This window comes from Zonotrichia leucophrys, chromosome 1, assembly GCF_028769735.1.
Source record: "Zonotrichia leucophrys gambelii isolate GWCS_2022_RI chromosome 1, RI_Zleu_2.0, whole genome shotgun sequence".
Classification (NCBI taxonomy): Eukaryota; Metazoa; Chordata; class Aves; order Passeriformes; family Passerellidae; genus Zonotrichia; species Zonotrichia leucophrys.
The window spans coordinates 38,631,636-38,645,168 of record NC_088169.1 but is presented as its reverse complement, the minus strand read 5'-3'; the positions used below and the strand labels follow the sequence as shown (position 1 = coordinate 38,645,168).

The window sequence follows — 13,533 nt, the reverse complement described above, 5'->3', positions numbered from 1 at the left end:
CAGAAGAAAAAAAAAAAGATTTTATCCAGAGACAGAGGAAATTTCCTGTCCTTCAGCTCTTTCTTACCCTGGAACTCCATCTTCTTCTTGTGAAAGGGAGAAAAAGGAGGAGATATGTTCCTTTCCCTGGCAAGATTGAGCTTCCCTTCCTGCCTGGTTCATCCTCCTCAGAAACTCGCTATGATTCACTCCCTGCAGACTCAGGTCTCTGCTGCCGAGCTGCCAGACTTGCTCTCAAGCAGGTATTTCTGCTCTCCTTCCTCCACCAGCTTTGCACAAGGTCAACCAGGGCCCATAGGAAGCCCCTTTCTAGGTGCCTCTTCCTCAAAGGATGAAGCTGGGATTCATCCACTTTATAGAAGTTTTAATAACCCCTTAGCTGGTCCAGGATGGTGTTATGCTGTTATAAGTCCAGGTACAGTTCCTCTCTGCAGCTGGGAGCACAAGTAAACCTCTACAAGCAGAGCTTGCCTTAACTTTCCTTACTGGGAGTGAAAGGCTTTTTCTGATCCTCTTTGGCTGTGTTCAGATTGTTAAATTAAAGTGCTAGAGCCCTAGTCATCCACACTCTTCCTCAAGACCCAGGCACCACCTCAGTGAGCTCTCTCCAAGCTAATCTGCCAGGGAGGGTGGAAACTGTAAGCAGTGTGGGCATGAGCCAGCCAGAGCCATTTGGACTTGGATCAATCCCTGGCCCTTTTTAATTAAGCAATATAAATTCAGTCTTATGTTCCTGAACAACTAGGAGGAGTTTAAGGTGGGAGAATGGTATCAATGCCAAACTGAAGGTGGACAGTTCTTACTCACAATTCTGATTTGCCATCTGTTGATGAGGAGACTGGCTTTCTCTTTGAAGTTACTTTAAGACCTCCAGTGTAAGCCTTTTGATGCAGATTTGTGGTGATCTTCAAGGACTGAACGGCACCCAACATTCTTGACCTGTTTCACTGTGAACTTAATAAACTATTGGAATAAAAATGTAAATTAATATTGAACCTATAGTGTCTTCTTCTATGGTTCGTACAGACCCAGGACATGGTGTCTTGCACAAAGATTTACATAGCTTAAGATCCGTGGAAGTACATACTCTGCATTTTAAAAGTTGTGCTGTAGAACAGTTTGGAGGGGGATAATACATTTCCTCTCCCCAGCAGTTGCTGTGGCAACCACCCAGGCTGTTTCAGTTTAGCTTGTGGGCCGCCCTCAGGAGCTGACTCCTGTGCCACCATCTCTGCTGCAGGGCAGCCAGCAGGTGCCAGCCCGGCAGCTGCAGCACACGCAGCACGCCACACGCCCATGCAGGCCCAAAGCATGGAGGGCGGCCAGACAGGAGGCTCTCAGGGCCTCCAGGAAGGCAGGAGGCCCTGGACACATGGCCTAAGGTCACCCTGGAGGCCACTTATCCAGAGCTGGGCAGTGACAGCTGGTAGACTCAGGGGAGCGTGGGAGCACCTTCATTTATAATAGCAAAGCAATGTTTACAAGGATATTTCACCTTTAGCAAGATAGCTATAAATGGAATAAATTGAGAAAAGCTAGATTCTCAAATATAAAACTCTCTCTATTTCCTTGGAAAGAAACACTTCTAGAAATAGATGCTTTCCATGAAAAAGCCCTTAAATTTCAGATCTATTTGCTCTTCAATTGATAAATAGCTTCAAGAATTTCTAAATTCTGCTTGCCTGTAGAACTCTGTATCACTAACCTGTCTAAATGACTACAGACTCCTTTAATCCCTTTATTATTTACTTTATCATTTCTTTTGTCATTCTGGTTTTTCATCTCCCTCTGAGAATAAGTGGGAGAGAGAGCATCCCACACTATTCATGTATCATCCACATAGCCCCTGATAAAAACTCATCTAATGTACTAACATCATATTCTGGCTTACTTTTGTTCTAACTTCAGCAAGTTCCACCCCCAAATTCTTAACCTACATATATGACTACAAGGGCTTAGTATTTATCTTCTCCTCATCTTCTGTCTTAAATCTATTAGCAGGTGTTCTTTTTGGCAGCAAACCGAGACCACAGTTACTTCAGACAGCCACTGAAATCCAAGGAAAAGGAGCTCCAGAAAACACAACAAACCCTTGTTTTGCTGTTACTCCTGATTCCTTTTTAAAAATATTTTAACCCAGACTGAACAAGGTACAGCTTATTTCTGCTTTAGTTATAAGGCCCAAAACTCCAACCTCCCTTTTCATTCAATGGCAGCTGGCACAACTGGAATAAATCATTCTCATCCAGCATCTAAGAGAAACTTGGTAACCCTACAGTTTAAAGTACCATGATACTCACCTTTATATACTTATGTTCAATTTTTTTTTCTTTTTTTGCTTAAAGATTATTTTTTTTAATGAGAGAACCATATTTATGTAACTATCTTGAGGAGAATCCTTAGAGAGTGTTTTCATCAATGGTGTATGGGAATGGTCAAAATCAACACCCATGATGTTGAAGTGCTAAGAAAGCCAATGTCTTCAAAGACAGGCTTTCACAGAAAACTTTCAGTCAGGAGAGAATATCTTACTGTGGCACACAGATCACTGGATTCATCTCCACTTCACGTCAGTAATGCTTCAGATACATCATTTCAGACAAATCAAAGTGAGGAAAGACACTAGAACAGAAAATCACAATTTCTCTACTCCCACTTCTTTGGTTCAAATTTCTCCTACCATGAGCAAACTTATTTTTTTTACCCAGATATGTATTACATAAAAAACTACAAAAGCTTTTTTTTCCTATATTTTCACTCTTCCACAAACATTATCTGATTTTAAAGTCCAGTTTGAAAACAAAGTAAAATCACCTTCAAAAAATGTGGTCCTTCCATACATACACTACATAATGACCTATTTGCTGTAAAATAATCCATACTGCTTTTTGATAACCTGTTCCATGGAAGAAACCATGCTACAAGTTTCAAAGGTAAGAGAACTCATCTATGCCATGTTTCAAAGCTCTGTGCATATAGCCAGAGCTCAAGAGTTCAGAACACAGGGTTTAGTGACACACAGTCACTGGCTCTGCTACTAATGTCCCTGGTCAGCAGAAACCTGAAGTATGTAGCACTGAAGAGGCATGTCACAATCCTTTCTCACAATAATGACTCTAAACCAGGCCATTAAAAGTGAGCTCAAAGGTGAACAAGGTGAATCAAAAGTGAGCCAGACCCAAACCACAGGTCTTGTTTGTCCTGCTGAGGGTATGGACACACAGGGCATGCCTTGCATACACACAGGTTTTGCAGTTCTCTGGGGTCTCTTCTGCTTGTGCCACGGCCACAAGCTTCAAGGAGATACAAAGCACCTAAGTGAACAGAAAAAGCCAGGACCAGGACCTGGAACAAACTCCCCACCAACACAAATAAGAAATGCTCAGCAATAATATCCAGAAAATGTCCCTGGATGCTGAGGAGTCCTGCTTCAAGAGCAGAATCTTGCACAAACCATTTTATCCTCAAGCAAGCAATATCCTCAAATGATCCTCAAAACAAATGAAAAGGATAAAACATTTGTTATTAGGTCTTCTAAATCCTCTTGCTGATTTTACTGTCTTTTCCTAATCAATCACAGTTACTTTACAGTCTCTGCATTTCTTTACTTCTGTTATTGTTCTGCTACTGTAAATTGGCAGCAAGTGGGAAAACAACAATGTATACAGCTCCTGCCCAACAAAAAGAAAGGGTAGTCCATCAGCCTACCCTTCATCCATCCTAAATACCTATTATACCATTAATAAAATAAGCCGGTGCAGTTGTTCTGCTCATGGTCACTAGCTAATTATTCAAAGTGGTCGAGAGGACTTAAAAATAACTGAAAGAAATACAGTTAAGGGCTACTTCTTCTGAAAGACCTTATCCAAAGTAAAAAGGTGATATGCTTACACAAGGAGAAGGTGAAAAAACTCAAAGAGATGTGAGAGGCTATAATGGAGATGGCAGAGTTTGGGATGGATCAAGGTCATACTCATAGAGATAATAAATGTCTGAGGAAAGCCGGGAGACTAGCAAATGTTGGTTATGAAACTCTGTGTAACCAGATTTTTTGAAGCAGAAAGTCTCCTTCACATGGGGACAAACACAAAAAAAAAGAAAAAAGGATTTAAAACAGCAAGTGACTAGGAAGAACTCTCTCAGGGGTGCAAAGCTTTACAAATTTTAATCCACCTGTTAGTGCTACTTTAAAATATGGATTTTAGTGAAAGAGTCCAAGCGACAAAATTGCACCTGGGTTTTAGGCACCCTAAAGGTAGCTCACATTTGAGATCTTTGGTTGGTCTCCTAGTGAGATAATCTGCCTACATCACATTTAGGTTCAGTTTCTCAGAAACTATAAGCTGTCTGGGTTTGACTTGCAATTTCCAGTTCCAAGAAAATCAGAACTGTAAAGTGGCTCTTTGTGTCATAAGTACTACAAATTAATAGGGATTATTATTAATTTAATCCTCGTTAAGATATTCCTGATAGGTTACTCTATAAGATACTACTGTATTAATGATTTTACTGATTTTTTTTAAGCATTTCCCTGAGCTATATTTTTTCCACATCTTTTCCCACATCTTTTTTTTAATGTATTTTCCACCGTGTTTTGCACTGGTAGCTCCTCTTCACCTCATTCAATGTCAATAAATGTACCTCTGATATGTGCAGAAACTACTGAGCAATTGTAGTGCTGTATAGTACACTTCTTTAATGAGAAGCATGAACTAGGAACTGTTTAATCTGGACATTTTGTTTGATTGTAGAGGGACATGCTTAGAAATACATTTACTGAAAGAGTAACAAGTCTGGCAAACTTGCCTTCTTTAAATTAGCATTTTCTTCTCAAACTTCATTAAAGGGCAATCAAACTCCTGCCTATTTCTTTTGCTAGCATTGGTGAGAAGCAAGAGATTTATATGTAAACAGAAGTCTGCTTTTATACACAACCTGTCTCTCCTGTTCAAACCATTCAACAACAGTACGAAATTCGAGTTTTCAGTCACACTAGAGCTTAATTCCTTAAAAGCTTCTTCAAGAGAGTAATATTCCACTTGTTCCCTCAAGAGAAAGGAGGGAAAACATGCCCTTTTCAGGACATACTTCCTTATCCCATAGGCCTAGAAAATCCATAGAAATTAACTTCTTTTAGCTGGACAAAAGCAGCACATGCAAAGGGATGTGTGAGCTGCTACCTTATTTTTGTCCTCCTAAGCCAAAGATATCCTATACCCACAGCAAAGGCAAGTTATACTGCACAGGAATCAAGATGATAGAAATGTCCAGGATTTCAGGACAGTTCAAGGAAGGAAAATGCACCATGAAAGAAGTGCTTTTCACCTGAAAAGCTCTCCATAATCACTAATCACAAACACTGGGCAGGAATAGCAATGTTAGCCTCTGTTTTTCAACAGAAGAACCAAGGAGTACCCACAGAAAGTGCAAGCCCCTCCACATCCTTTCCACACAGCACGTGGTTATGTAGAGCTCACTGGTATGCAAAGTTTTTTGATGCCCAAAATAGAAATGCTGTTTGATAACTGAGGTTGTGTAGCTCTTTCAGAAGCTGCTACACACGGTGACCTGAATACAAGCTCCAACTTCACAGTCCAGTGACAGCTGAAAACTGTCACAGCTGATAGATGAGGGGAAGGATCAAACCCAAAGATTTGCCCATGTCTTGTGTTTTTTTCTTACACCACCTAATGCCCAGAGATGGAGACAGGACAGGACCAACAGCTAAGACACAAAACCTGCACATTCTGTATCCTCACTATGTTTTTATCTTCCTATATGACAAAGCCATACACAAAAAACATGGATGACACAATGAATTTCAGTGAAAAGTGAAGTATATTCCTCTCTCAGCTCTGTAAAATACAGGCCTTTTGGGAATCTCCTTAGAACAATGTTTTCATAGAGGATTACAGTTTATTTGTATCACTGTCCTCGAGCAAAAGCCAAAAATTCCAATGGAATTAAAATGTTTAACCTTGGCTTGAGTCTACTGTCTGATAGGACCAGGTTCATTTTAGTGCCACAAAAAGATTAAGCCAAGTAATTTCCAAGACAGCGCCTACTGTATGCAAGGGCTAAACTTGTTCAGTGCAATTCCACATGCTGTTTCCAGTTAAAAGTCAAATAAGCAGATGTCAGAGTGAAAAGACAAAATACAGATATTAAAATTAGACTATCAATTTCTGCCAGCAACTATGTGCTACCTGTTGTTATTTGACCCACACCACCATTCAATATTAACTCAAAAGCTACTAAAATGTTTTTATGTTCACCCCAGTATAGTACATAAACTAGTCATTGAATTTTACTGCAGAAGGTGTTAATTATTTGGCTTGTGCATTGAATATTATTACAGTCATTATTATTCTGACTTCTTGATGCAGTTTCATCAGCAACTGTTTACTTTCCCGGTAACTATTAAACATGAATGCTTCTAACAGCATTTGCAACAATACACCAAATCTGCATTCCATGTATCCATTAAATGCCTTTCACTTAATGGTTTTTAAGGTTTTGGCCTCAAAAAGTTCTTCTCCAGAGTCAATGCGCTCCTGATTTGGATAACAGCTTTGTTAATTATTCGCACGCTATTTTTCTTTGTTGCAGCGTATATTCAAAGAATACATGGGTTACATTTTGCTTGCTGAGTGTTCAGTCCATCATGGTGCCAAGCATCATGAGTTCCTTTTGCAATTATTATTTTCAGTATTTCTGGGTGGATCTACTGTAAAGATTCACTTCAAGAGCACAATAATTTATTTTTCTTTAATAGCCAGTCTGAAGATGAATATACTCTTTTAAGCACTTTATTATATGGTCTCCAAAGAAAAGATTTTCTTCCTGGATTAATTTGCTGTGACAATAGAAGCACACTCTGTGCAAGAAGGGGGCTCTCCCTGAACTAAACTTGGGTGCAGTCTGACAAAATTTACTCCCAAGTAAGCTGTTCTCCTACTGTATACACATATAAACTCTTTCTGTACACTGGGAAGTAGCTCTCAGATACATTAATTGTACATCAAGCCACCTGCTACATCTCAGCAATTTTTTTTCACAACAGACATTGTAAAGTTTTATGATTGCTCGATGTTTTGTTACTCAGTGAGTTGTTCAGTAAACTAGTAATTTATCTTTGAAAAGCTATCATTCACTGAAACGTGAAAAACAAACAAAAGGGCCAACAGCATGCCTGTGCAATGTTCAGAAATTGCCTGCAACTTCTAACAAGCAGGAAGGGAAGGCATAGGTAAGCAATAGTGTGACCAAAATCACAAAAGCCCTCTAACTTGGTATAGAAACAAATGACTGCTCCCCAAGCAACAAGACCTTCCTTGACTGAGTGGAACAGGCTCCAGCAGGACTCACTCTTTAGAGGCACGTTTGGCAAACATCTGTAAATATTCTGTTGAATTGGCACACAACCACTTCATTTACCCATCTGCAACCTAGACTCAGAGGATTTTATCCTAAATGTTGACTGTTCCTATGGAAACCTCAGTAGCAACCCCACCAGCTACAAAATCCACCCTCAGAGTCAGTGTAAGGGCCCAATTCCCATCTTTTTAGATTTATGAAGTCCTCTTGAAAACCTGGTTTCCAATTTCAAGCAACTCTCTCATCTCCAGATTATATTTTTACAGTCATTTACTGGACAGAAAATCTTTACAAAGGGACAAATTCAGTATGTCTAAATCATTCATTTTTTAGATTTGAAGTCAATAGGAATTTTAGCTTAAAATTAATATACTTAATATAATCCGAGAAGGTTAAGTACAATAAACATCAAACTCAAATGAAAAAAGCATACGCATAAATATTTAAACCAATGATATCTGTAAATACATTTTTTGTATTTTCCTTAAGCCTAAGTCATCCTTTTTATATTTGAATTCATTTATAAATGGCCTGTCATTAGCAGACATTGAACTAGGTGCAAACATTTTATTACAGTAGGGAGATGCATGAGCAGGCATAAATTTCACCCTGTAATAAGTAGAGTATGCAATTTAATTTGATCAAGAATAATTAAATTTGTACAAATTCAGGAAATGTATTCCAGAGAGGACAAAACTTCAATAGGTGAAATACATGTAAATAGGCAGTTTTACATTTGAGCAAGAGAAACAGACCATGCCTCAATTCCCACCACAGGAATTACAGTATTTAAGCAGTCAGAGCTGCTTTTAGAACCTACATGAGAGAAATTTCAAGGACCTGATCCCACAGCTCTTACTGTCTTTGTCTTTTGGTGGGAGGTTTCCTTTCTATGAGTAAGGAAAGCAGTGGGGAGGCCAAATTTTTTCAGAATTCAGATAAAGACACATACCTACTGTATATTTTATGGGCAGGACACAAGCTTCCATTTCAAACAGATCCTCACATGGCTGTGCAGAGAAACTTTTTCAAAATTATTAGCAACCAGGAAATACCAGACAAGCTATTTCATGGAGTAGGAAATTAACATGGGACTATGCAGAGATCCCTGTTCAGCTGCAGCCCGGATTTCAGACTTGCTGCTTTTAAAACAGGTTTTGTATTTGAAATTGATGTGAGATTGATACTAATTTCCTAAATGAAATCCTCCATCAGTAATGTATTTATAGTAATGCCAATTGCCATCTACTCTCCTGTCAACATCCCTGACTGTGTTGGAGAGATGCTTCTCCTTGGGAGTGAATGGAGAGGAAACCTGATCCATCCTCTGTCTGCTGGGCTGCCACCAGGAGTGAAATGTGATAGCAATTCCCGCCATGGGGGCATCTCGTACTCCAGCCAACACACCTCCCGTGGGCACCCAAACAGCTGGCATTTGGCAAAAAAAAAATCTATTCACTGCTGGACTTGCTTCAAAAAGCAGCCAGAGATAATCTTCTTTCCCACTTCTCCTCAGGCCCCAAATTCTCCCCATGACTTTGCCATTCCCTAGCTGAAGATACCCAGTTTGGAGGCTGGGGATGGTGGTGGGAAAGCCAGGAGGACAGTGTCTTATTATAACAAGCCCTGGTTCGGGACTTATGGTTTGGAGCAGTTTTTAACTCTTTGTGAGAAAAAGTCCCTTTGGTCTTGCACTTTTTAAAGTCCTCTCTGTGTGTATGACAAGCAGGAAGGGCAGAGTTAGACAGAAATAATTGCAAAAGCAAGTGAGGCCCAGGGAACCTGACACATGGCAAACATTTTCACCAGAGACAGAACACTGCAGATATGTGGGGCTTCACTGATTGTAGCACCATTACACTGAGGAACATCCAAAAACATTCAGTGGCTGAAAACAAAGCCACATCTATTGATTCCCAAAGTTTTTCTCCTCACGAAGAAATCTAAAGAGGTAAATAATTGCAGCAATCAAACGCAGCTCCTCTATCGAGGATATCAAATCTGAAACCAAGGGGTTTCAGCCAAGCATAAAACCAAAGCCTCCTGATGCAACCTGCCAGAGACTTGCACACAGCGCTTCGGACTCCCCATCCCTCCCTGCCGCACTTGTGCCCGTGTCCGCAGCTCCGACCGGAGCCAGTACCGGTGCGAGGCCCCCGGGGACGGCAGGGGAGCCCGGGAGGGGGTCCGGACATGGAGGGGGGGCTGCGGCCAGCGGTGGGGAGAAAACGCAAAGCAGAGAACATTTGGAAAGGAGCCACCCAGTCCCGTCTCTGTAAATAGACCAGCTCTAGGAAGGGACAAAAAAAAGTGCAGCAGGCCGAAAATAGCTGAATAAACTGCAATTACAGCCAGCGTTAGTTGCCTAACCTGCTGGATTTTCTGCACGGTTGGATCAGCGGCAGATGCTCCCTCATTTGATGACTTTTGAGACTGAAAAGCCCAGCTGGTCCCGGAAAGTTTGGCGGCACGGGGGCGGGGGGCGGTATCGGACCGTGCCGCAGCGGGGATGGGGTCAGCGAGCTGCCGCAGAGGGGGAGCCGCTCCCACGGCCCCCGGGCCGGGACGGGCATCGCGGCACCGCTCCCGCGCTCGCTCCCGGCCCGAGCGGAGATGATCTGCCGTCAGAGCAACAGCGCCTGTGACCGGGCGCCCAGCTAATCCGGCCAAGCGGATTATTAGCCTCCTCAGACACAGAGCCGCAGCTCGGCGCTCCCGGAGCGGAGTGCCAGCCCGGGGCGTGCGGCTCGGCCGGGCTCGGCGTCCCGGCGGCTCTGACGGGATCAAGTGGGAGCGGAACGGAGCAGCGCGGACTGTGCGGGCAGGCAGCGACCCCGCGGACCCGGCCGGAGCCGTAGCACCCGCCAGGGCCCCACTCCGCGCCCCCTGCCCGCTCCCCCTGCCCGCCTCGCTCGCTTAGATGAGCCGCCCCCACTCCTTCAGAAGAGGGGCTCAGCCCTCCTCGGGCCAGGGCAGCCCTCGGCAGGCAGGGTGGCGGCGGGGGCAGTGCCGCTCCTGCCAGCCAAATCCACTCGTCGTCCCATGCAGAGGGAGCAGGGAAGTGCGGCAAAGTCCCCGGGGAGGTGGAAAGCTGTGCCGCGGTTGCCTGGCACTCCGAGGGACACAACTCGGCTTCAGGGGCCGATACTCTGACAGCCTGCCCTCCGCAAGGAAAGGACACGAATATTCAGGAGTGGACCAGAGTGTGTGTGTGCGGAGGGGCACACGCCTCACCCCCCGATATGCAAACTGAAAGGCCTAGAAACCACCAGCCCTCGTCCTGCCCCTGCCGCCCCCCTCCAAATCCCTTCCTCAGGAGCATTGCCGCTTGCCCAGAGCACCACGGCGCTGGAGCCGCCCCCCCGGGCTGGGAGCGACGGCAGCGGGCAGGGCAGGCAGGGCCACGCCGCCGCTCTGCCCGTCCCCGCGGTCACGGCCCCTGCGTGCGCGGCCCGGGCAGGCGGAGGGGCATCCCCAGGGGCTGCGAGAGGGTGCTTAGTCCTGACCCGGTCTGGCCCATCCCACCCGGGGGGGCACACGGCTAGAAAGTGGCCCCCGGCTGGCTGCAGTGCTAAGGGACGAGTGAAGCGAAGGGCACTTTGCGGGAGGCTGAGCGCAGCCTCCGGCGGGGCATTTCAGCCTCTTTGGTATGCTAAGTGGCTGCTTTTCACTGCTGCGGCAGCGGCGGTGGGGAAAGGGGCGAGACGAGCTGGCAAACGGAAGCCGGGGGCGGGGAAGGGTAAATCCGCCGAGGTGCCCACCTCGACTCTGCCCCGGACCTGGGCTGAGCAAAGCAGCAGCCGGCAGCCCGGCTGCCTTTAAGGAGAGAGAGGGGTGCGAGCTGCCAGGGCTGCTGCTTGTTGATGTTGGGGTGTCAGGCAACGAGAGCCTATGATCTACTACACTGCAGTGCCAGCGTCAGGAGCCTCCTGCTCAGGAGCTGCCACTGCAGGGCAGCCAGCACACACACACACACACACACCAGCGCGCACACACGGCATCCCTCCCCGCGCAGCCCGGGCTCCGGCGGCTCTCGCAGCCTCCCCAGGCACGCAAGTGCTTGCAGACAACCTGCCGGCCGGGGCGAGCGAGCGAGGCGGCGGGGGGACCAGAGGCCGGCGGGAAGGGCCGGTGTTTCCCCAGGAAAGCTCCCGGCTCCCCCGCCTGCCAAGCATCCCTTCTCGCCCACCTTGCTCGCCAAGCCGCGGGCTTGGCCGCACGGACGCCCCGAGCAAGAGGGACGCAACAGCAGCAGCGTGACCCCCAGGGACCAGGCGGCCCAGAGCACCTGCATTTGCATTTCTTATGTAATGTACTGCAAGTTTCCCCCTCGGAGCCGGGCTGAACCGAAGCGCATGATCCCGGCTGCCAGGCAGACATAGAGGCGGACGCAGAGACACCGGTGTGTGGCACAGAGGGGTCATCCCGGCAGCGAGAGGCGGAGGACCAGCAGAGCCGACCCGGCGGTGCTGCTGCTGCTGCCACTCGGCATAGCTGGCTGAGTTGCCGTCTGGGCACAAGCCCCAACAAAGTGTCCATCCCTTTCCTCACCGCCCTCCACCCTCCTGGCCTTGAGTGCCGAGGGTGAGTGGTAACGGGGAGCCCCCAGGCCGCGGGAGGGGGTGTCTGGCTCGACTTTAGAAAGCCGAGCGAGGCGGTGGGTGGGTGTGTGTGCGTGTGGGGTGACATACTGCAAGCTATTCAGAAAGTGCTGTGCAGGACGCGAGCCCCGGCACGCTCGCCCACCGCAGGCAGGGCCGGCTAACACCAGCACAGGAGAGGCAGTCTCCTCTTCCCAAAACTGACTGACTGGGGGGCTCCCGCGGTCGGGAGTGGGGGGCTCCACCACCTTCCCCACAAGAAGGGTACTGATGTAAAAGTTTCCTCCTTGGAAATAGCACATAGGAACTAGGAGATGCCGGCTGAGCGAGGGTCGCCTTTGATTTTATGTTTTTACCCCTTTTCGGTGGTGACAGGGGCTGAAGCTAATACAAACCGCTCCTTGCTTATTCATACACGTATGCACATGCATGTCCGTGCTGGCCTCGATATATCCCCCCTTCTCCCCTCAGCAGGATTGCAGATCTACCTCGGCGAGCAACAGACAGGGTAGCATTAAAGAAAAACAACGCATTGCAATGGATTGCTTACCAGTTGGGTTCTTGTTTTTCTTAAGACTCTTGCCACAAAGACACTGCAGCATATGCGATCCTTTGCTGAAAATGTTCCAAAGAAACCACATTGATTTGGGCGAAAAGCAATCCAGCAGCTTATACACCCTGAGAAAGAAGAGATCCTTGTGGTTGCATAATAATAAATTGAGATCAGTTCTCCTGAAGAGGGGCACCAGTTTTATCATAGAAAAAGCGATTATATTCCGATCTTCTCCCAGTTTTTTTTCCTCACGTGGTGTATTTCTTTGAGACTTTTCAACGGATGCTTTTTTTTCAGCCAGGCTGAACGGTTGTTCCCCCTAGACCAACAGTGAATTATAACCAAAAGCGTGGAGAGCAAATATAAGGAATCCCTTTTTTCAGCGTGAAGCCAAACGAAAAGTAAGGTAGTGAAATCCCAGCCGAGGCCAAAACCTCATCGGAGACACCGGCAAAACGCGGAAGAAAGATCCCCAGAGAGAAAACCATAGCCTGGTACTTGACTGCTAGGAGGATGGGTGGATCTGCAGAACAAAAGCCACGGCAGGATCCATCCTACTGAACGACTGCCATTGTGCAGCCCCGCGGCGGGAGAGCGCACCGCCAGCACCCGGCGCAGCCCGGCTGAGGCGCAGAGAGCGCTGCCGGCCGCGGGCGCGGACCCCGCCCGCAGCCGCCGCCGATGCCCCGCAGCCCCCGCCGCCGCCCCGCGACGCCGCCCGCCCTCGCCCGCGCGGGCCGCTCGCCTCCGGCCCCGGCTGCCGCTGCGCCCGCTCCGCCGCGCAGGAGGCAGCACCCCCGCCCCGCGCCGCCCGCCCGCCGCAGCCTCGGCGCCCAGTCGCCGGCGGGCGCCGGGGGAGGAGCAGCCGCCGAGCCCCGCCGGCCCCGATCGCCGTCACGTAGCCACGTGCGGCCCGGCCCGGCCCGGCACCGCCCGCGGGCAGCACGGGTGGGCTGCCCCGGGCCGGCCGCCCAGCGCGCACCCCTGCGCCCCTCGCCCGGA

General features: G+C 47.4%; 1 protein-coding gene across 2 annotated transcripts in view; it reads right to left on the bottom strand.

The window, feature by feature from the left end:
• FGF14 (fibroblast growth factor 14) overlaps nucleotides 1–13,190 on the bottom strand; it is a 378,427-nt gene extending 365,237 nt beyond the window's left edge. The window contains exon 1 of one of the 2 annotated variants that reach the window (XM_064712068.1): nucleotides 12,529–13,190. In XM_064712068.1, the coding sequence (XP_064568138.1) occupies nucleotides 12,529–12,736 (208 nt within the window). In that variant the 5' untranslated portion in view covers nucleotides 12,737–13,190. The remainder of the gene's footprint in view (nucleotides 1–12,528) is intronic. The other variant, XM_064712086.1, reaches the window with a different exon arrangement.
• Nucleotides 13,191–13,533: the final 343 nt, after the last annotated feature.